Source organism: Hevea brasiliensis, chromosome 11, assembly GCF_030052815.1.
Source record: "Hevea brasiliensis isolate MT/VB/25A 57/8 chromosome 11, ASM3005281v1, whole genome shotgun sequence".
In the NCBI taxonomy this organism is placed as follows: domain Eukaryota; kingdom Viridiplantae; phylum Streptophyta; class Magnoliopsida; order Malpighiales; family Euphorbiaceae; genus Hevea; species Hevea brasiliensis.
In genome coordinates, this window is record NC_079503.1 from 79848729 (window position 1) to 79873689 (window position 24961).

A 24961-nucleotide genomic window follows, 5' to 3' on the forward strand; every position below is an offset into this window, starting at 1 on the left:
AACTTTTTATGTCCTGTTTTGTATTCTAATGTCTTCGTACTATGCTTTTTCAATTAACATTTTAAATCCTAGGTTGATCATATGAGTAGGCCTGCTGAATTGAGTGAAGCATGGACTTTATTTGTTATTTTTTTTATTATTTAAAATTAATAAAATATATGATTATAATTATTGTCTTATAAAAGTATAATTTATAAATTTTTATTAATTATAATAATTATATAAGTATTCAAATTTTGGCCCTCAATATTTAATTCTGTGTCCACCCTTGCTCACAATCACTTAATTTTAAGTTTTTTTTTCTTTTTTTTTTAATATTATCACTCAATTTCAATCTTTTTTCTCAAAACTCAAAACTCCCTTAATTTTATTTATTAAGCTTAAGATCTTTTTACATGTAATTATAAGTTTACAGTTTATCACAAATAAAAATTATTTATCTCTAAATACAATTCAACTCAACTAAATTTTTATCCCAAAAATTTTGGGTCGGCTATATGGATTCTCTTTCTCCACTCTAAATGATTTTGAATTAAATCCTCGAAAATATATAATGCTTCTAGGTCATGTTGTACTACTCTCCTCCAAGTCAGTTTAGGTTTACCCATTCTTTTCTTTCTATCATCTAACCTAATATGCTCTACTTGTCTAACTGGAGTCTTCGTATGTCTACGTTTCATATGACCAAAACACCACAATCTTCCTTCTCTTAACTTATCTTCAATTGGCACCACTCTAAATAATAAAATTAAATTTCAAATATCTGCACCAACCTAAAATAAAATAATAAAATAAATTTATTTAAAATCTTTATTGTATAATTAATAAAATAAGATTAAACCTAAAAGTATATTTCATTAATTTAAAATTCAGTATTCTTAAATAGTCATTATCAAATTAATAACGAGGTCGACAATAATAAAAACATAGAAAATATAATTATTTCAATTTATTCCTTTAAATTACAAATAAATAGTAATGTACTAAATATACTCAAATTTAATAGTAAAAATTTTAGATATAAACTTTAAAATAAATCGCAAAATTTATTAAAAATATTAAAATTAATAATTAATAAATTATATATTTCTTAAATTTTTAGAGTATTACATGATTTGGTTAGTATAAATATATTGTTATTAGTTTAAATTTTTGAAATATATTAAATTCTTATTGGGTTATTTTCGTTGGACTTTGCAGATTATTTCAATAAAAGTCACTCAATTTCAATTTTTTTCCTTAAAATTTATTCAATTTTAATTTGGCTATCACTAAAGTCATTGTGAATATATATTGCAGATTTTCAGGTTAATATGGTTAATTTTCACTCACAATCACTCAACTTTAAGTTTTTTTTTTGTTTAAATATAGTCACTTAACTTTAATTTTTTTCCTTAAAACTCAAAACCCTCTCAACTTTAATTCAAACCATCCAATGGGCTATGTTCTATATTCTTTCTTTTTTTATCTCCAACTTCCATGATCTCTATCATTAACATCCTGCTACTTCCACCTTTTCCTAGAAAATGTCAACATTGCTTGGCTTTGTCTTACTCTCCTTTTACATTGGCTATGCCAATTTCAGTGGGGAACTTCATCATCAGGTATATGATGCATTTGACAACGCAAAAAGCATATAGCAAAGGTCTGCCAATGATAGTGTTATAGGCTATAGGCAGCTTAGCAACCATGAAGTCTACCATTTGATTTCTTTGCAAAGGCTCTTCTCTCACTGTCAATGATAGGTTAATATGTTTGTCAATTAGAATGGGAATCCACCTACTTCTTGGATGAGAATTTTGATTGGGATCAACCATTCCTCTATCAATTTCATCCTCTAAAAAGTTTGATATGGTAATGGATTCATTATAGTCCCATATGCATGAGGATTCTCTCCATAGTATAATTATTGATGATGACTAAAATGATTAACGCTTCAATAAGTGGGTGATCAACCCTTTAGCTTCATCAATAGAAAAGGTGCGCTAGAAAACTAGAGTCTCTTCATCTTTTAGGTTTTCACTCCTAAGCGTCTCTAGCTTTCTTTTCTTTGAGTTATCTCCTTTAGAAGATGGTCCTTCGATAATCCAGTGTAAGGTTTTGTTGGTTTCATTGCTAGTTGAGATTTGTTACAAGCTTTGCTTAGGTGGCCTTCCTCCATCTTCCCTCCTACTTTCTACTCAAACATACTCATTAACCTTTCTACCTCTGTGATAAGCTAGTGATACTCATTAGTGTCATGGTCATGTCTACGATAGAACTAGCAATAATAACTTCTTTATCTTTTCTTAAGAGGCATTCTCAACTCCTTTGGCCGTTGCAAGTACTTCCTATCTTTTACCACCATTAGCACTTCTAATCTTGGCATGGTTAGGTTGTAACAACTTAAATTCAAGATTGTTATTGGCACTAGGAGAATGGGTAGGCAAAAAGACATTAGAACTCATAACAAACCTGAACATTGTTTTCTTAAATATTCATAGGGCCCATACAAGTCATAAAACGTTTTAAATGATGAAATTCAAGAAAATAATTTATTTACATCATAAAAGGTGGAATAACAAGCACAGTAAAGCCTTACATGGCTATATGCCACAAAAAGGTAGTTCTATAAAACTTACATATATTATTTAAGAAAAGTTAAGGCAATAAGCTCTAAAACTTCTAACCTAATTATGTTAACTACATTTTCAAATTTTGTCTCTAAAAGGGGAAACAAAAGAAGGGAAGTGAGTTGGTGGCTCAATGAGTAAAAGTCTACTTAAAAAATAAAATATCTAATTAAATAAAATAGTTAAAGTATAATTATTTATCCAATAGTCACATAACATAAACAAATCAAACAAAGTAGTTCATGTCACTAATAGTTTCTCCATCCCATATCATAACATATCATTTATCCAATGTGCATGCCCTTTATGGGAGCTTCTCAGGACTTCCTCTTATCATTCATAACATTCTATTGATGCCAAAGACACAGAATTGCTTTACCTGGCAGCCTTACATCATTAACATAGTGAGCTCATTTGTGTGTATGCCTTTCATTCATTTCCTTTACTTTCCCATTGGGAATAAATGGATCATCTATGAACTACCAGCATATCACAATAACAAATGCAACACCTTCATGATTTATGTAATAGAAATACTAATATATAGATATGCAGATATAATTTAAAAGTAGCTTTTCATGATGCATGATCGTGCATAAAATGCTTTAAACATTTATTAAAAAAAGATCATTTAAAAAAAAATTTAAAGTAGGTTCTACTCACTTTGGGTTGTTGGACTATATTATTTCCTCTACTACTAGATGGTCGTTATACTCCTTGGCTTTAAATCCTTATATCTTAGTCTCCTTTTTATAGAAAGAGAATTTGAAGGTTTTTAGCTTTAGGCTTACACCATTTTAATTAAAATTACATTTCACAAGTAGTGCATGTTTGGCACCCAAAGATTGAATTTTTACCGTAGAAGGTGTCCTGCATTGTTTACATGACTGTTTACATGTTTAAGCTGTCGAACCTAGAGCTTTTAAGAATTCGTCCACCATCCAAAACTTACGATTCAACCCCTCAATTTCCAACATTTAGTCCTATAGTTTCTCTGTTACACTCAATTCATATAAGTATTTTAGGATAGTTTTGCATCTATTTTTCCCTTATAGTTAAGTACTTTTTATGTTTTTTAGCTATATTTTAGCTTATTTGTTAATTTTAGTTGCTTGATAATTGATTTTTATAATTTTAGTGTTTTTAATAGGTTTTGTGGTGAATTGGAGGTCAATGATGCATTAGGAGTTAATTTGAAGAAGTTTGGAAGCTTAAAGAATGGAAAAAGAGTTAAAGAAATCAAGCTTTGGAAATTAAGTTTGTCAAAATTTGCTTGAGATATTACTAGAGATGTTGCTTATGGTATGTCACACCTACTTAGCCTATGACATAGCGCAAGTTACAAGTCAAGTGTAACTTAATTACAACATCTTCAGAGTTTTCAACATCAAACCTGTCGAGATTTGCATGAGAAGTTACCTAAGATCCTACTTAGAGTATGTCATGGTGCTTAAGATATGGCTTTGGTTAAGATGGAATTCAAGCACAACTGTCAATACTGCCGCTTGTTGAAGCCTCATGATCTTTAAATTGCAACGATTGCACCTTTTAGTTTCTCTTACTAGAGAAAGCTAGACTAAGGATTTCTCCAGTGAGTTATTCAAAGAACTCAAAGGCCAAAATATGAGACCTTATATATCCAATGTCGAGTGCAATAGTTTTATGAATAAGCTCATTAGAATTAGTAACGATTAATACTCAAACAGAATTAAATCTAGATTTCCCTTGAGTTTGGCTATGAAGTGAGATAAATCCCCCATATAAATTCCCAATCCACCTCAAAAAGTCTTTAGACCAAACATTTAAGGGAACACTAATAAGTTTTAGCCATGTTAATCTTCTTGTAGAGGAATAAACTTTGTCCCATGCTTTTACATCGGTAAACCACTCATTAAGCCACGTCATTCCTTCTCCCAAGTAGTTTTCCATAAATTCTTTTAATTCAAAAGAAAGAAAAACCTGATCACTACCAAATGGTATGACTTTGACTGTGAAAATGCTAGTAGTTGTGAGATATTCTTATAGTTTAGGAATGGAATGAACACATAATAGATTAGCAATTACTGATTTAGATAGCCATTTTGAGTTCACTTTGGATACAATCTTAGGAGCTTTATAACTTCCACCAATAATATATTGAGAGGAAACAAAACCCTTTTGAGCATGTCCTGCATAAATGTCAAAACTACCAATAACATCCTTGCATATATCTAAATTTTGTTGATTACACTCTGGTTGAGAGCCATTGTTATGGGTTTGAGCTTTCATGAAGGATTAGGAAGGTTGAGACACGTTAGGTCTATACTCCATCCTCCACTTCTGACTATTCTGTTTGTGCACTTTCTTGTCGCCTTGTGATTGCCTTGCAAATCTAGAGGAGAAAGCTCGAAGCTTGCACGTGCCAATCCAGAGGTTATTAATGTCTTTTAAATGCCTTCACAAATAGTTCATTGTGGGAACCTTAATGAAACTAAATCTCTTAACTGTTTTGGTATGCTTCTTTGGGAGAAATATGTCAATAATATCACAGAACTTTGAGAAAGTGTTTCGCAACAATTTGAAATTCCAATCAAAGGGAACGTTCTCGAAATAAATAGTGGGATAATTTCTAGTTTGTTGGTTTGAGGTGTTTTGCCCTCGGTGATTTTGACGGTGGCCAGAGAAATTTTGGGTGGAAGGTTTCTTGGAGGCCATTATTTAGAATTGATTTATTTAGATTACAAGTACATGCTTTTAAATTCTTTTCCAAGCTTGCTTATCGCCTTTTTGTCTTGATTCATAACCATATTTCTTATTCCTGTTATTTTTCTTTTTGAATTTTTATAGAACTTGCTTGTAATTCTTCTTGAGTTTTGTATGTTCTCCCCCCTTCCACTCTAAGAAGATTCATAGTTAGCTCTTCCCTCTCGTGATGCTACTTCTTCCTTTCTAGGACCAGGGGAAAGTGAAGATGGATTCTCCTTTATGCTTATGTTATGAAAGTTGACTTTCCAGTCATTTGAAGGATGAGTAGTAGGAGATGTCGAGAAAGTTTCTCCTTGTGTATGGAAATAATGTTGGATATCTAGTTAAGGTTTTAAGATGCAATCTAGGTGAAGAGGGAATCCAAACTTATTCATATAATTTTAAAATGTGATAATTAGAAAACTGACTTGTTGTTAAAGCCTTTGTAGCTCTAAGTTATGTTGGGTAATGGATGGTTCGTGTGGAATCATTTCCTTCAGCTCTGGTAGGCTATAGGGACATAAGAGGAATGTCTAGTGTTTAGGGATAAAGAATCTTGGTTCCTAGGCATGCTAGTATCTCCACCCTTATTATGATGGTTCATGGTAGACATTTTTAGTGAGGAATGTTCTAAAATGTTTTGGCAGGCTATTGAATGAAAGTGTAATGTATTCGCATTAATTAACTCCTTTACCAATCATTCCCTTAGACAACGCTAACTAATGAGTGGTAACTTTTTGCTAGACGTGGCTTACCATGAGAAGAAAAAAGATAGAGAGTGATCTAGGTGGGGACATTTCGAAACCTAAGTAAATTAGGGATTTTACAGAGGTAAAAGGAATGGGAAGGATAAGTAAAAAAAGGTTAGGGAAGAAAAAGATCCTTACCTATTAGGATTGATCTTTATATAGTGGCTAGGCATGAGCCCCACATGATAGGTTATCACGATAAGCTATGTGTAGGCTATAGTAGAGTTATTTGCTATCATTGAGATAGTGTGATTTGACTTAATCCCCTTCAGTGAATGTATAAAAAAAATTGACGGTTGGTGATTGCCCTGTTCCTATTCAGCATTGAATTCTAACTCTTTTATTTAGGTCACGTGGTAATGGATGGGTCTAGCTAAGTTGGTCAGACTTCACTCAACTAGGTCATCCCAGTTGATTTTTGAATGATCTAGCCATCTTCATTGCATGTAGTTTAACTTGACTATTTGTCATTATCACTTCTTTCATCATAACCTTTTTAATCAAATGTCTCCTTTACTATAAAAAAGATAGATTAACGTGTCAATTTCTTTTTGAAATAAGCAAAAAATTTGATTATAAATTTAAAGAAAAACTTAATATGGACATCATTAATCGCCAACTAGTACTAGGCCAATAGATTAACCCTTTATGCTCATCTTAGAAAGTGGCATGCTGAATAAGTGAAAAAACCTAGGAAAAGTATACAAAGCAATAGAAAAAAAAAAACAATAACTTTGACAGAAAGTTAGAGTAACCAAGCCTAAATGACAAAAAGAGCATCTAGGCCAACAAAATTTACAAAAACCTAAGAGGATGTAGTAGCCAGAGAACTCAAGCTGCTGCAAACACTAATCAAAACCAACAAAATTTTTGGAAAACTAGAGAACTCATAAGGATGCTACATAATCATGATCGTGAAACCGAGTGGCTGCTTGCTTTTGCAATCACAACAGCTATCGCAAACCTTTTGTGAGGAAACAAACTTGCACAAAATAATTACTAATAAGCAACACATAATATCCAAGAGCACTTTTCCTTAGTAGACACCTCTATAACAGTGATCACAAATTGAAAAAATTACATAAAGGCAAACAATTCCTCTAAATAAAAAGTACCCATAGTAGAGGCAAACTTCCAATGAGTAGTATTAGAATTACACTCCCAAGAAACAATAATTTTTTAGTCAGACTTGATAATAAAAACTGCGGAATCAGAGTTTAAGCTTGGCATAGAGAAATAGATATGCAAAGCTTTAGCAATTGCTCATATTAACTTGTCAATTTTTGCATATCCCATTCTCTTTAATTATTTAATTTTATCCTTCACAATATGTGTGACCACTTGATTGCAATAATATATGTATTTTGAATCATTTTACATTATGTTGTTACATTGAGAAAATATAAAAATAAGAAAAAGAAGATGTTATATAAATATAAACGAAAAATTACTGAAACAGGTAAAGGGTAATTAATAACTAATAATTACAACTCATCTAACAATGATAAAAAAGTTGATATTTGGTAGAAAAGCTTATGCCATTTTCACCGTATGCGAAAACATTCCTATATATGTATGCGCCAAAGAAATATAGAAGAGGATATTGCATGCTTCGTTTAGGATTCTAACAAGTCTAGTAGCAAGTAATAAGGGTATTACAAATCAAGTGCATGGTAAATTCCTATCATCTACAAATCCTTCACCGTACCACAATGATTATTTTAGAAGTAGCTAACACTGCTCTTTGATATATTATATATATATATATATATGTGAATATATCTGCCATGGGAGAGCCTAATACCCATCTAGAGATGAGAACAAACTTCAATCATTTCCCTTTTCTATAACCTGCTCATATCCAACGGATGCCTATTCTGTGACCCTGCAAGATTCACAGTAGAGGCTAAAAGAGTTGATTAATTTCTCAGGCTTAATCTGCATTTATACTATAATTGAAGAAGATTAGATGAAATAAAATGTAAAGATAGCAGGCAATAGTAATACTATAATGAATTTTGCAGTCTTATTCTTGTATTTCAACACAGGTGCATGCTAATTATTCTAAGTAAACAATTTTTTATTCTACAAAATTGCTTTTCCACTAAATGCATTTATATATATTATGATACGGAGGGTGTGGATCGTCAAAATAGGCCTTCATCATGCACCGAACCTCCTTTAAGTTGAGCTCTTCCACCAAAAAAATGGCCTATGTGATTTAGTTTGGTGCTTCTTTCTCGTTTACTCTTTAGACTCTATGATAATTAGCATATCACTACTCTCATTTACTCCTGTTATTCCTTTTGAAAAGATATTCATTGAAAATTCACTCAAATCCTAACTAATTTAACTATCAAAAGTTCTTGCTACATATACTTCCTAGTATCTTTTTCTTTTTGTTTCTTTATGATTTAATGTGTAAGTGACATGCATGTGTCTGGAAAAGGAAATAACTCCATCGATTGCCATGAGTAATTCTACCTACTTAAATATAGGCAAAAGCTAAACAAAAAGTGGAACCGAGCAAACATCCAATGCATTCTTTATACTATATGCGATAATCAAAACAAAAAGCAGCACAAAGAACCATAAGAGAAAGTTGAAGCTACAACCTATGTCTAAAATTACTTAGCAAGGTTTGGCTATGTGCTTACAACATTATGAAAAATAAACGAATAATATCTATTCTTTACAAGCTGACTACATTATTCTAGTGAAATTTCTTGACAAAGTTGTTCATAACCCTAATTCCATCGACCCTACATTTTACCTACTAATTTACACACACACACACACACACAAAAACTAGTAGAAAGCGGTAAAAAAAAGATAAAAAGCAATAATGGACAATAATTGATATTGAAATATTTTAAATTAGATTCATTTATGTATAGAGACAGACACAAATATATCCATAAATAGCTAATTTACTAAAATTCCAAAAACATTCACTTGCTTTCGGCTACTTCTGATTAACACTTTTCAAAGGAAAAAAACTTTATATATATATATATATATAAGCAAGGAATAAAAACTTATAATTCTTTTTAAATAGAAATATTGGATTTATTGATTTATTCTAGTACTTTTCTGGAAATTTGTTCAAATTACTACAACAAATATAGGCTCAACAAAATTTTTTTAACATCATTTTGTCCATGATGTTAAAGAACCAAATAACATCAAAGTAACGTATTTATACATAAAGATAGCATATAAAGTAATATATAATATATACAACATCATGCATAATAGTACTGTAAATTAGTGTGAAAGTGTTGTTAAAAATTTTAGGTTATGGGGTTTATACATATTACTATGTGCTATAAGTCTTATTAATAATATATTTTAAATTTTTAACAACATATAACATATGAGCTAACCCTGGTCCCCTTTTTCCTCTAATAAATTTATTCTTTGCTTATCAAAATAAAAAAAAGTAGCATATAAGATATCCCATTAAAGCCTAAATTTATTATAGTAGATGTATGGAACAAGGCGTATATATACACAAATGTTGTTTCAATTACTCAAAATAACTGAATTAACAGAGAATTTAGCATGTTTTCCCCCTCCTTACCTCTGCTGTTTTTCTTTGTCTAATAAATCTCTTGTTTTAAAAAAAAAAACATTTTGCATCCATGAACTGTTTTTCACCTAGGTAAATTGCCAAGCATATCAAACTAATAGAAAGTATATGTATAGACAAATTGCTAATCTTATATATAAAAACTCCCCTTGCTACCATTTATCATTATTCAACTTCATAATAGTATTTTCTCCTTTTTCAAATGTAAAATTGGAATTAGCTGAAAGCCTAAAATTGTACATAAATAGATCAGAGTATATAAATCAGATGGTTTCATTCAGTTTAAATATCTATATATTTAGGTTATATTTGACATTAAGTTCCAAGATTTAAGAAAAAAAAGAAACTGTTCAGGAAAAGTAACATTTAATCATTTTAAATGTTGTTAAAAAAATAATTAAAAAATTTTATTTTTTGGTGTTATTATGGCTAAAATACGTTCAAATTTAATTTTTAATACTATCTAACTAATGTATTTAAAAAATTGTTTTTCTTAACAAAATTTCTAAAAGTAATGCCAAACTAATTATATATTAATCATCACTATAACATTGCTTATGTAGCTTTGACAATATAAAAGAATTCAACCCTTGGTATTAAATCATATATATACTGTGGTAATGGTGTTATTGTATTCTGAAAATCTCTTAATTACATTTATGATAATTTCTCTAGAGTGGAAATGTTAGTCCATATATATATATATATATGCACATACAACCTTAAGCAAAATATTGAAACTATAAATATAAAATCTAAGCACCATATACTATATATCGTTGCAAAATGATATTAAAAGCATGTGTGTGTGTGTGTGTGTACATATATGCATGTACAACCCTAAGCAAAGTACTGAAACTATAAATATAAAATCTAAGCACCATATACTATATATCCCTGCAAAATGATATTAAAAACATGTGTGCGTGTGTTGTGTGTGTAGTTTCGATTGGGATTAAAACTAGAGATTTTATAGTCCTTGAGATGACTCTAGTGTGTATATTATATATTATGAAAAAGAGATAGCTAAATTAATGAAACTTCCACTTCTAATACTGACAGATATATATACGCCTAAATTTGCCTTGTTGTTGAAAGCGAAGAATATTATATATAACATTTGTCAGCTCATCAACAAGCGCAAAGGAGTTAGACCAGCTCTTTGAGGCTATATATGTTTGTTGGTATTATTATTGATGTTATATTTTAAAGTTTAATTTTAGGCACTTATGGTTTAAATCATATGCCAAATTAAAATTATTTATAGTAAAATACTTTTATTTAAGTTGTACCAGTAACCTTCAAAACATCCTTTCTCCCTGTAATGCTGTAATCTGTGTCACATATGCATAATTCAAGAAATTAAGCATCCTTTTGCCATTTCAGTTTCTTGGAAGTAACTCTTTTTATTTAAGTTCCTTTTTAGTAATTTTGATTATCAAGTGTGGTTTTCTTAAGATTAATAATGAGGATTAATTTGAATTTAAGGAAAAAACATATTAGACTTAATTTAATATACCCAATATATAAATTTGTGGATCCCACCTATTTTATAAATTATTCTTGAGCTCTCACCAACAAATTTAAACTTTTAGATTTTTGTAAATAAGCAAAAAGAATATTATTAAAGTCAAAGAAAACTTACAGATTATTGCTCATCAAAAAAAGAAGAACAAATACAATAAGGGGAATAAAGAGGCACCAAAGCAAACAAGCAAGCTTAAACTTTTAGGTTTAGTAGTTTTTGATATGATACCAGAGCAGGTTGAGCCCGTTTCAGTTTCAAGTTCAGTTTCCCAGTGTTGCCACTGCATTTCAAGGTTTAGGTTTTAGTTAAAAATTTTCATGTTTCAAGGGTCAATCAAATGTGCTAGTTGCCGTTTGACAGAGAGTGAAAAGAATCCCAAATTTAAAAGAGACTTCAAGTTTAAGGAGTTTATAAGGATGAATGGCCAACTAACTAATAGGTTATTTCTAACCTTCTGGCATTGGTTGGTCTAATCCCAAGTAAGCCAATTCAATTCAGTAAAATGAAAGAGACATTAATATAAAAGAGACATCAAGTTTAAAGGGTTTATAAGGGTTAAAGGCCAATATCAAAGAACAAAGATGATAAAATTAAATCTCTTGGCAGATGGAATGATGGGTTTTTTTTTTTTTTTTATGATATGGAATTTATTGAATATGAGAAAATAAAATTGCAAGAGTCTAAAGGCTCATGAAACCAACCCTCGCCAATAGGCGATCCCCATACACCCAGTCCTAAGGAGCCTAGAAGCCAGCACAAAATAAGGGTACAAAAGGCAATAATCAAACTAGTAAAAATAGCAAAACAGCTAAGCAAACAGTAGGTAGCAACCCAAAATTAGAGAAATGCAACAAAGTTATCACTATGATTTAAGCCTTGCTTTGACAGACCATCAACAATTGAGTTGGCCTCTCGATAAGTATGAGTAAAAGACACGTTCTCTAGTTGATTTATGCACTCAGTAATTGAGTTTAACACAGATACAAGGCACCATGGAATAATGGGTGTTGGGAGTAGATGTTGGAATGGGAGACACAACCTATGGGAAGGAATTATTCATTGTTACTCTCATTATTAGAGTTGGTGAATAGCAAGACATTATGTGCATTGGAAGAGGATAGAGTGATATGGAAAAGTAATCCTAGTGGAAAATTTTTGATAGGGGCCCTCTACCAGGTTATAATTTCAGATTATTGCTCAATTAATAAGGATCTTCCTTATGTTTGGTTAAACATTGCTCCACCAAAAGTGGAGATGTTTACTTGGTTGGCTTTGAGAGGCAAAATTCCAGTACATGTTTGGCTCTTTGGTCTTGAAATTATACTAATTATTGAAAATGTTTGTCCTCTTTATGGTTGGTTTGGTGAATCCTCAATTCGTTTGCTCTTATTTTGCAATTTCTTGTCTAAAGTATGGCACTTTTTCTTATAATGGTGGGGAATTTCATTTTGTTTTCCTTGTAATTTGGCTGATTTGTTTTTTCAATGGAGAGCTTTGGTCATGGAGAAAATGCAATGCAAAGTTTGGCTATGTATCTTCCTTTCTATCCTTTGGTTGATATGGCTACTATGTAACAATGTAGTATTTAATGGCTCCAATCCTTGCCATATGACACTTTGTTGCTTAATCGTTCATAAGGCTTTGATTTGGTTAAAAAGTTTAGAGGAAAGCTTCCCTTACACGGGTTTGCAGCTCTTTCAAGAGGTAGAATGCATATAATCTTGGGTGAATGAGAAAAAGAATAGACCTAATTTAGAATGGAGCACCCTCAAACAAGCACACTAAAATGGAATACAAATGGCTCTTTTTCACAAAATCAGAGGCACAGAGGAATCGAAGGAGTACTGAGAAATTATAAAGGCTGCTTTAAGTGTGTTTTTTTTTCTTGTCCTTCTAATGCTATAGATGCTAATGAGGCTGAAGTTCAAGTCATTCTCAAAGCACTTCTTATTACTAAGCAAATGTAGCCATTCTTGAATGGCATTCAAGCACTAGTTATTGAGTCTGATTCCCATAACGTGGTATCATGGTTAAATGACAAGTTAGAAGAGCCTTGGAGTTTTTGTGAAAGCATTAAGGGAATCCTAAATTTGGTGGCTATGTTATCTAGTGTCTCTTTTATCCACACTAGGCGTTAGGCTAATCCCATTACTGATTATCTAGCAAAAACAAGGTCCCTAAGACAGAAGGATTTTATTGCTATCATGTAATGTTTGGTTTATTTTATTGTTGCCTTGATGATGTACCATTCTTGTTGTTGTCTTCTTTTGGGGGCGTTTTTTCATCAGCTATGGGGGTTAGTTGTTAGGTGGGTGTAATTGGGTAGATCTGCTTGTCTAGGATCTCCTGTAGCTGGTTTTTTGTCCTTTTTCATTTTCTTATTTAATAAAAAAATTTAGCTTATAAAAAAGGGGGTCAATGGAGAACTGATTAATTGGTTAGTTTTAACCTTTTAGCAATAATTGGTCTCAGTATACAAAAGCCCAATCTTCATACTTTTCTAGCTTATTCATTCACCTCCACCTTTTCAATTTAGTGACATGGTATCAAAAGCCTTTCAAACAAAAAAGTCTAGTGTTCAAATCCTGACAACCCCTTTTTATTATTTTTTTTTTGATAAGGAAAGAGTTTATTTTATTAAAAAATCCAAGGAAGCAAAATAGGTAAACATGACCAAGAGAACAAAGAATCAAAAACCCGAAAACAAATATAAAATCAGTCCCTAAGTTGGATGGAACAACGCCTTCTAGTACACAACAAAACAAGACAAAGTAGAGACTACAAGAAAACCAAATCAAAACTCAAAAGGAGCTGATCACAAGTGATAAGGAAAAAAAAAGTAAGTTTATGTTTGTTCACGCTTTAAACATAGTGGACATTTGCTTTTGCGGGTGTGTTAAAGATGTAACATTATTTATAGGGCCCTCACCTACAATCTTAAACTAAATTTTAAATTGAGTTATTTTTTAATAACATGTATTTTAGATTCATAATGGACTGATCTAAAATAAGAAATTTCTTGAATTTAATACATTTTCACATTTCCTAAAATGCCAGTTATGTAAATTATGAGAAATTCATTATAAGGAGAAGAAAAAAAAAATCTATCTTTAAGCTCTAATCTCAAGATGAGAGAGCTCGAATCAATAAAATAGAAAGTGAAATCTCAACCAATTCTTAAGATTATTTATTTCTTATTATAAATAAAATAGAAGATGATCTCCTCCATATCAAGTAGTATATATGTATTTCAAGATTAAAATTTAGTTAATTTGAGTGTATGTTGTATCTACACCTCCTTCAAATGCTTTGAATTAGGTTCACATGGCTTAAGTATGATGTATCGTACACAACCAAACTTGAGATTTATTTATAAGATTTAAAAACACCTAAGTATTGAAATCTCCATACTAAAATCAAAAGATACTTTTCGTACTCTTTTATAGTAAAAAAATAAAATAAAAAAAAATAAACAATGTAATGATAATGATGATGATTGGACTCTATGAAGCACACACTAACAACAAAATCAATACAAGTTGAAGATATTCTACTCCCAAAATACATCTCTCCTGCACAAATCAAAGTTTTACTTTTTTTGCTAAAAAAAAAAAAAATTATTCAAATCAATGGTGAAAATTGTAAAAAGTAAGAGACTCACATCTAATCGGTTAATTAAAAATGTGATTAAAAAAAAGAAAGTACAATAAAAATTTGAAGTTTCTATTTGTTTCAGGTAAGTATTTTTTTAAAAATATATTTTTTAAAGTAAATAACTTTTATTTTTTAAAAAAGAAAGTTATTTTTTATTTTTTAAATTTTAATAATCTTATTAAAATATAAAAACACTTATATATACATAATATCAATATATATTATTAATTTAACATTGTAACTAAATAATAAAAAATATTTTCTATGAAAAAATATTTCTATATATAAATTATTTTCTACAAAATAAATAGACTAAACATGCAGACTAATTCTGATCCTAACATAGATTTTATCATACATCAATATGTGATAACTTTATATGAGCAAACCAAGAACAAAATTATTGCAGACGATGAAAGTAATTGTTTTAAAAATAAAAGATTATTGTTCCACCATAGAAAAGAAACTATTATATATTGTTATATATACATAATTGGGAAGCAACTAAGTATGGGAAATGGTTAGGGAAGATGATGGTGTTTTGGAATAATAGGAGTACATATATAGACATTTATACGTACAGAATAGAAATGAGACGTCAAATGAGTATATGAAATCACATGCAACGTATGGCATATCACATGGTCATTCATGGGGAGCACAAAAATCACAGAGAATCAAAAAAAGAGCCAAAAACAAGGGAAAAAGTAAGCAACTCAGATTTATTTAATTTGGGAAACGTATAAACAGTGTTTTGCATGATATGAGAGAGAGTCTATTCTTTCTATCTTTCAGTCCAATCATAGCTTATTGATCCCATAAAACCCAGGCTTTAAACCCACACTCTTCTTCACTCCATATATACACAGCGTTGCCTGGAGTAGGGTTTTGCGATATGGGTTTAGGGTTTTATGACACAAAGGAAAACACCATATACGCAATCAGGTTTGATCATCGAGTTCTTTCATTATGTCCTCTCTGAATTAGCTGGTGTGTTCAAGTCTTTTCTAGTCTCAGATGTTATATTATTCTGAATTGTAATTCAATTGTTATAATCCCATTTTCAGGAATCGATTTATAATTAAGTAGGATTTTGATTTATTTGCTTGTCATTTAGATGAAGATTGCCGTACATTTTGCCTCTGAAAATTAGAGAATTTTGAAGCAAATCAAACTACTATACTACTCAGTCATATAGATAGATTTATATGTGTATGAACATACATGTATTTCTGCATGTATATGTGTGTGTTTGTATAACTCCAAGGCAGAATTATTACCATTCATCTGCAGAAGCAAAAGGAGTTGATATTAAGCTGGCTGCATCGAAGGCTTTGCATCCTCTCTTGGCTTGATTTGATTCTTCTTCTTCTTTTTCTTCTTGTATGGAATCCCTCTTGCCTTAGCCTGACACTCCCTCACTTCGCGCAAAAAAACACGAATAGCCCCATTTCCAAAAGGATTTGTCTCTGGTGATCCTCCATGCTCCTCATAAGCAGCTCTTAGCCGTCCGATTAGGGCATCAAGACTTCCCCAAGCTTGCCTTAGAGGGCAAGTGCAAGGAGCGGGAGGGTCTGGTTGTCCAAAAAACACACACCCATGTAGATGAACCTTAGTCTTCCCAAACTGATCAAGATACCGAAGGAAATCAAGAACATGGTTGCAGTTACACTGCGACAGTGACACTGGCGGTCTCTGGTTCTTCAAATACTGCCCGAAAGTGTTCCAATCCCGCCGTTTCTGTGACTCGTAACGGCTCAACGGAGCCGGTTGAGGAATTAGCTGCTGCTGCTGATGATCACCACCGGATCGCGAGGACCCTTCCGCAGAATCTTTAGGTCTGTCACCTGACATGATTAAATTTTTTTTTTTCTTTTGGAGAAATTCTTGGGTATTTTTAGCAAGAAATGGGAAAAAAAAAGGTGGGGGTTAGAGAGCAAGAAAGAAAGAGAAAGGATGCGAAAGAAGGATAGTGTAGTGCAGTGGGGAGAAAGATGAAAATCACATCTATGAGTCTATCAGGAGACATGTTATGGGTCCCATGAAGGTGCTTTTGTTCCTCTTTTTCTTCCTCTCTTAATTTTTATTTCTTTCTTCCATTGACACTATTTTGCACTAACTATTTTATTTTAATTTATATTTCATAATTGATCTATGCCATCATCAATACAATCATTACCATCATTTAATTTCCTTTCAATTATGTCCAAACTCGACCCATGACTCATTAGTCGGTGCAACTTGCTAGTGACTCACTTGACTCGATCGCCCTCAAATCTGTAGAAAACAAAATCAACCCTAATAATATAAAAGATTAAAAACTAAAATTTTAATTCACTAAAGGATTATTGATTAAACCAGATTCCAGCAGAATGTATTTTGATCTTTTTAAGGTTTTACTGAGTGAAATTATTGCAGCCATCATCTATTCATCAGCACTAAGGGATAAAGTAATAATGACCAATAATACAAGATTGGTATTCTCTTGCAGCTGCTGATCTTTACTTGGTTTTCTTATTGATTTGTTTTTATCCCTTTGGTGGGTAACATTTTCTCAGCTTCTGTCCTTTTCTTTTCCTTATTATTATAATTATTTTTTAAATTTTCCTTTCAAAATATACTTGAGTAGGCATAAAAAATCAGGGAATATAAGAGACACCTCATGAATTCTGTTTTGAAATTTTAAGCTCATTTCTTTGTCATTTTTCAAGTGCATCTGCATGGATGAAATTGCAAATATATATACATATATCCATGCATGAGTCAGTGTAGTTCTCCTTAATTGGTTAATTTGGAATACCAATATACTGAATCGTCAATTTGAATTGAAAAGCTATTTTTGGCCTCAGAAAGCAATGAGAGAGAAAGGATTTTCCTTTTGCCATAGTGGGTATATATGGGGTCCAAAATTATATTAAAAACTAAACACTTTCTATCATATTTGAATTAACTAATAACGCTCCTGCTACTGTGTGCTTGTGATCTTGTTTTAGCCCTAGAGCTAGATCTCTTCATTATACATGGTCTTTATTATATTACAAATTGAACTGCAGCCAGATTATAGAGGCCTAAACCTGGGATACTGAGGAACGTATAAGGTGGGTAGAAATTATTATATATTACTAAATGAGGAATCACTTTTACTTAATAAAAGGCTCTCTTTTTTTTTTCTTTTCTATTATTTTTCTTTTAATTAGTATTTTTTAACATATGTAGTATGTTATCTAGTACTTACTCGTAATGCCTAATTGATTTAGTAAAAAAATTAATATTAACATTGATAGTTCAAGAGTTATTAAAATTAGGAGGAATCAAGTTGAAATTCCGATAAGAGTTTAATTAGTCTATTTGATATTAAAATTTAGAGTTAAAAAAATTGTTATTCAGAAAAATATTTTAGATGATATTAAAAAATTAATTGGAAATAAACGTTTTGTTAGTTTTGTGGTTTAAATTAATTTTAAATTAATTTTTAATACTACATAATTGATGTATTTAAAAGATTTTTTTTTAATAGCAGCTCTAATAGTAATAAGCTTATTTAACATTGCTAATTAAAGTCTAGAAAAATACTTTTTTAAATATGTGAGTTAAAGGATATTAAAAATTTATTTAAAATTAAATTTGATAAATTTTAATAATAAAAATTTCAAAATAATTAAATAATTTTTTATGCAGATTTTTTTGACAGCATCTAAAATTATAGTTTTTTTAAGATCGCTTTTTGATCTTGGAATTGTTGTAGTTTCAACACCTCTTTAAATATGTTAATTAAAAGGTATTAAAAATTAATTTAAAATTAAAATTGATATGTTTTAGTTATAATAAGAACTCTAAAATAATAAAATAAAATTAATTTTTTTTGAATAATATATAAAACGACATTGTTGTCAAGAAAAAAAAATTCTTAAATATGTTAGTTAGAGAGTATTAAAAGTTGATTTAAACCTAAATTTACAAGTTTTAATCATCAAGAATTTCAAAATAACAAAATAATTTTTTTTTACAAATTACTTTTTACAACGGCATCTAAAATGATGATATTCTAAAAAAAAAAACATGTTTCTTTCCCCCTCAAAACCTCAATGAAAACTTAACAAGATCTAAGTTTTGAGTCGTAGTTTCATACTTTTGTAAGCAAATAAGGAAAAACTGGTAGGAAGAATTTAATAATTAATTTTTCCATCAATGGTGTGCTTGATCTGAAATCTCTTTAAGCAAATTGTGGCAAGGAAATTTACTATATTTGAGAAAAAAAAAAAAAGAATAGTTCCTTTATAATGATTGTACAAAAGTATAATCAGAGGCTGAAAACACAGGACACTGAAAAGAATGATTAATCCAAATTTGGTAGACATCTTTGAGAGATGGGTCCAAGCCCTCAGTATATGCCTCTGATGAATCATAATGTGTTTTTTGGAGAGGACATTGTCTTTACTTGCACCACTTGTTTGGGAAATCAGAGTGGCTCTTGTTGAGCTGCATCCTCTATGAGAATAAAATTGTACATATTATCAATGAGAACATTGAAAAATTGGACACTTTCTCAGTTAGTCTAACCAGATGCTAAATTCTAAGTTTCCTCAAGAATAAAGGAAATTATAAATATCCCTTTGGTCGAAGAGAATATAAATCATTTCATTGTGCTTGCAGGTTGCTCCTAACCTAAGTTCTATGGTCCTTTAATTGCAAAGAAACTGCTGAAATCAAGACCCTAGATCAATTCAAAGAAACAATCTACCATCAAGAAACCAATAAAGATTGGATCAACCAACCAAAAAATAAAACCAATGATGATCCCAAGCAGAAACCAGCTTGAAAAGGCCCTGAATCAGATTTGTAGGTCTAAGTTTGTGCCTCTGAATTAAGGTGCTAAAGCCCTGAACCTGCAAGGGAGACATGATCTAGCAAGGTGTCTCTGGTGTGTGCCTTATTCAATAGTTAAATCAATAGCCGAAAGAAAATGAGAAACGAGAGGCATTCGAATCTGTGTCTACCAGGTGAGTAATTATTCCCCATAAATACAAGTCTATAAGGTTGTGAATTAAATTTTAGTCGAGTTTAATTAATTAAAAAGAATTCATTATTAGCTTCAAATTTAATTTATTGTGCCCTAAAAAGCAAATAAAAAATAATGGAGGAAAATTGAGCGTTGGAAGAAAATTAAAATCCATGAAGATGAGATATAAACCGTGCTACGCATGATAGTGGTTATATAATGTTGCGTATGGAAGCAACAAGGAGAAGGAAAACTTGACTTTTGAAGATCACATTAATAAGATAATGTGATAGGATGGCCCAAAATATACCAATTTTCAATTTGAAGGAACAAAATTTGCTTTTTGAAAAAGACTTTTAATTTTGTTTTATTTCACCCAAAATTTATGCTTTGCTTGTCTCTTTTATATGCATTGGATTCATTTCAATCACGTTATGGAACCACCATAAAAATCGGTTCATTATGACAAATTGTTGTAAATCTAGTTTGACTTAATTTAATGATTGGTGTCATATCACTCACTTAACAGATCTAAATTTGAATTTTCACCTTCCTAAATCTTCTAATAAAAAGAAATTGTAAAATGAAATTCTTTCTAAATGGTCTTGAATTTAAAATTTCACGGCTTTAAAGATGACTTTAATATCAGTGAACTAAAGTTCATCAGTGTCTCTTTATTTTTTTTTTTTTATCCTTACACAGAATTAAAAGTAATCTTAAACAAAATTAAAGAAAAAAATTTCCAAAACTTATACCGTTAATCGAATCGAGCTAAACAAACCGATCAATTTGATCCAAGCTATTTAATTTTTCAATTTTTTAATCTTCTTTATTGACTCTACTTAATTTAAGTAAACCACCTATATATATTCACAGTAAAAATAAAAAAAGAAAAGCAAAAATTGTTTTACTTTCACCCTAGCTAGGGTTATAATAAAGTAAAGAAAGGTAATTAAGTGATAGAGAAGAGAAGTGAAAGATCCCATTAACTTGTAAAGACGAAAAAAGGATGATAAATGCAGTGTGAGAAACGTAATTAAGAGATTCCAATGAAGAAGAAATGGCAGCTGAAAATATGGAGAGAGGTCCCTTTTGTCGGATCCCTACATCTGCCTTTCTTACGTTTCATCACTTTGTTTTGTCTTTGTCCTTCTTCGATGATCCTCTCTTTTCTTTCCCATTCAATTCCTCCTTTTATGCTTTCTTTGGCTGTCAACTTGACTCAACATTTATAAAGATTTCTGGTTAACTTTCTGATGCCTGCATGCCCATCAATAAATCAAATTTTCAATTATTATTATTATTATTATTATTATTATTATTATTATTATTATTATTATTATTTTATTTAAAAATATTATTATTAATGACCTTCTTTTACATTTACCTTCAAATATTAAGTACATTGTAGGATAGGTTTTAGGGTAAATTATTATTAAGTTTTTGTATTTTATCAAATTTAAAATATCTCTGTATTTTGTAAAATTAAATTCTTTAGTCATTATGTTAGATTTCTGTGAAAGAAAGTGTTAATTAACTTGTTTTAACCTTAATTATAAGGGCTAAATAGTATGAATAATTATGATCATAAAGGCTAATTAAATAACATTACGGGAACTAAACAACATAAATATTTAAGATTAAAATAAGTTGAATAACATATTTTTTAATAAAATAATTAAAGAGTTTAATTTTATAAAATAAAAAGATATTTTAATTAAGTCTTAAACTATAAAGATTAAATAATTAATTTTTGACAAAATATAGGCATACCTTTCTAGGTTTAAATTCTTGGCAATTCCAAGCTACCAAGACATGACTACATATATTATTTAATTCTTCACACCCCACTTATATTTTTGGTTCATAAGGACAATTAAAGTGAAATTGACTTATATAAATGCTTACGTACTCCTATTTATATTTTTTATCAACATCAATTAATTTGTACTTTTATTTGATATCTGAAAATAAATAGTATATATTTATGAAAAATTATTGATTATACTAATATTCATATCATTAAATTTTATTATTTTTTTACATTCACATAAATATTGTAATAAAGATCTTGAAACCCCATTAAGTGATTGTTTAATATGATATCAAAAAATCTAGAGTTCAAATGCTGGTCATTTCTATTTATTAATTGAATATTTAGGTATGCTTAGAGATATAAATTATTTTTTATTTTATAATTTATCTTTATTTAATTACATACTAAGGTGAAATTTTAGGGTGTGTATTATAATTGTGAAAATAAATAATACTAAATATTTAGTGTATGTAATAATAGTTTTTGAAAATCTAAAATGAATAATTTAATTACAATCAATTTCAAATTTAATTTTTTTTTAATGGATGTGAAAAGGAACTCAAATTAAGAGTCTAATATATGCATTGACCTAATAGCACATGTAGACACTAAAAATTTCTTTGGTGGGGGCAAATTAATTTGAAATGTAAGATGATAGCGTACAAGTTTGGTTAGCTGCTGGGTGCAATAAAGGGAAGACTGATTGGTAGGTTAGTTGTTTGTAAGTGTACAATAATTATTATGGCATTAATTTTACTCCGTACATAAATAAATACATGATAAATTTTTATGAAGTTTTATAATTTTAATTAATTATATATTTAAATGTGATATGTTATTTGATTTTTATAATAATATTTTATTTTATAGTATTAAAAAAAATTATTACATGGGATTTTTTCTTGGTCAAGTGATTTTTTTCATTGAGTTAACAAATTTTTTATAATTAATTACTATACAAAAATATATAATTTTACATAGATATTGTAAGGTAAGTTGTAGAATTATGTTAAATTATCATTTTTCTATAATATCTTAATATAAGGTTTTAAGTTTTGTTAAATTGATAAATTAAAGTATTTAAATATTATTTTTTTGTACATAAAATATAATTAATAATTTATGTTTAATAAATAAATAAATATATAATTTATAATATCATATTTTTCATTAAATTATATATATATAATTTGTTTATTTTCATTATTAATTTATTAAATTTATCACATAATAAATTTAATTATTTAATTAATATCACCAATTATATTGAGATGAGAGAATTTCAATCCATGACCTTAATGCATTTATAGATGATTAACTAGTTCCTTCAATCCCTTTAAAATCAATGGAGGAATATTATAATGATAATTTGATTATGCAGATAATATATATATATATATATATTAAAAAAAAAAAAGCATCAGTGGCTTGGTGTGGACAATGGGACTTCCACCCCACCAACTATTTTGGACGTTATATAGCACATTATGCAGAGCTAGAAAATATATTTATACTGTGAAGATCTCGTGGGGGGCCAATTTCTTATACGCTGTATGATAAATTCTATCCCCGCACGTGGTCTCTGGGACCCTATGTTATGCATGCATGATGCAACACCAACACAATCTCACCTCTTCTTTTTATTTTTGTAAATTACAATCAGACAGTTGAAGTATATATTTTCATTATTAATAAGTTGGTCTTTATATTTTGATAAAAACTCTATTTTAGCCTTCACATGAGTCCTTAAATTTTTTTTAAGCCCAAAAAAATTTTTCAAATTTAAATATAATTAAATAAGTTTTTAAAATTTTAAAATATATCAAATACGCTCTCAACAGACAGGTAAACTTTTTAAATTTTTAATAAAAATTTTATATCTTTAATCTGTAATATCCTAGTGGGTATATACTGCATTTTAAAGCAGGCTGATAATAAGTTGTTCTTTATTGAATGGTTTAAGAAGCTTCCTTATGAGTTTATCATCTTCATCACATTATCATATAATAAGATCTAATTATAGTTATGCTATTGAGAATAATATTCTTCTTCGTTATTGCCACTATTATCCTTTTCTTCTATATTAATAATCGTTAACATAATTACAGTAATCAGCATGATTATAGGAGATTTGTGTAGCATAATTACAGTAATTAGTATAATTATAGGAGATTTATATAGCATAATTATAATAATTATTATTCTTATCTAAATTAGCTCATATTCTCATATATAAATAGATGTAATATCTTTATAAATAAAAAACAGATAAATATACAATCTTTTTCTTCATTGCTTGTATTCTTTCTTCTAATATTACTGCTAAAAGAGAGTGGTATATATTACAAAATATGAGAGAAATCAGTCAAATTCAGAGATTAGGTTTTAGGTCTTGGAATACTTTTTGGGTCAGCGTGTGGTGGTTAATCTAGGCTTGAGATTTTAGCCCTAGGCTTTAAATGGAGTCTCATTCAAATTCATGTTATTGAGATTGGAGTGTGGAAATTGATTTTTTTTTTTAATAAGTACAGGAACAAAGTTAATCAACGTTGTAATTATACATTCAGGCATCATAGAACTTGTACAAAAAATACTTATAGCTCATGAGACTATAAAATTGGCTATTATTGATGGAGGATAGGGGATGTGTAGCGAAAACTGATGAATTCATGATTTGAGGAGAATATAATTAAAATGAAAATCAATTATCCAATTATTTTAATTTTAAAAAAAATTAATTAATCAATTGACAACGTTGTATTTAACCATGAGTCTATGACTGCTCAACAGAACATTCATATAAAATTTTGTTTCACAAAATATTCATGAGTAAAATCAAATTCTCCCCTTTCATTAAAAAAAAAAAAAAAAAAACCCAAATTAAATTTCAATTTTATAATCATTTTGGCCTTAGTTTTTCAGTCCTTTAGATGTTTCATTCTTTTGTATAGGAGAGTTGCTCCACATCATAGATGGTACTTTGTTAAATTTCTCGTGAATACTGAATAATGCCATTGCTCGAGGGGCACGATTTTATATTTTAATTTAAATTTATTTTTTTTACATTCACAGCCTTAGAATTTATTTATTTCAATAATTCAGCCAATGATAATAGTTAAAAATTAATAATTAAATTTACAGTTTCAGTTTAGTTATAGTTTTAAATAAAAAACTAACAATATTTTTTTAAGAAATGTACAAATGTCATATTTATTAAATAATAGAGAGATATAAAAATATTCTTAGAATTCTCATTTACAAGTTTAAGTAGAATAATTTCTTGACAT

The 24961-nt window shown here is 29.4% G+C and overlaps 1 protein-coding gene across 2 annotated transcripts; it reads right to left on the minus strand.

Moving 5' to 3' along the window:
* Positions 1–7532: 7532 nt before the first annotated feature.
* LOC110644391 (protein LIGHT-DEPENDENT SHORT HYPOCOTYLS 10) lies at positions 7533–16864 on the minus strand. Of its 2 annotated transcripts, none has more exons than XM_021797127.2 (2): positions 16140–16864; positions 7533–7991 (listed from the first exon to the last, which is right to left on the minus strand). In XM_021797127.2, exon 1 carries the CDS (start codon positions 16711–16713, stop codon positions 16171–16173), a length of 543 nt encoding a protein of 180 aa, XP_021652819.1. In that variant the 5' UTR covers positions 16714–16864; the 3' UTR covers positions 7533–7991; positions 16140–16170. The 2 variants fall into 2 exon arrangements, with proteins under 2 accessions (XP_021652819.1, XP_021652818.1); XM_021797126.2 differs by having other exon boundaries at positions 7533–7970; positions 16140–16861.
* Between the last annotated feature and the right edge of the window lie 8097 nt (positions 16865–24961).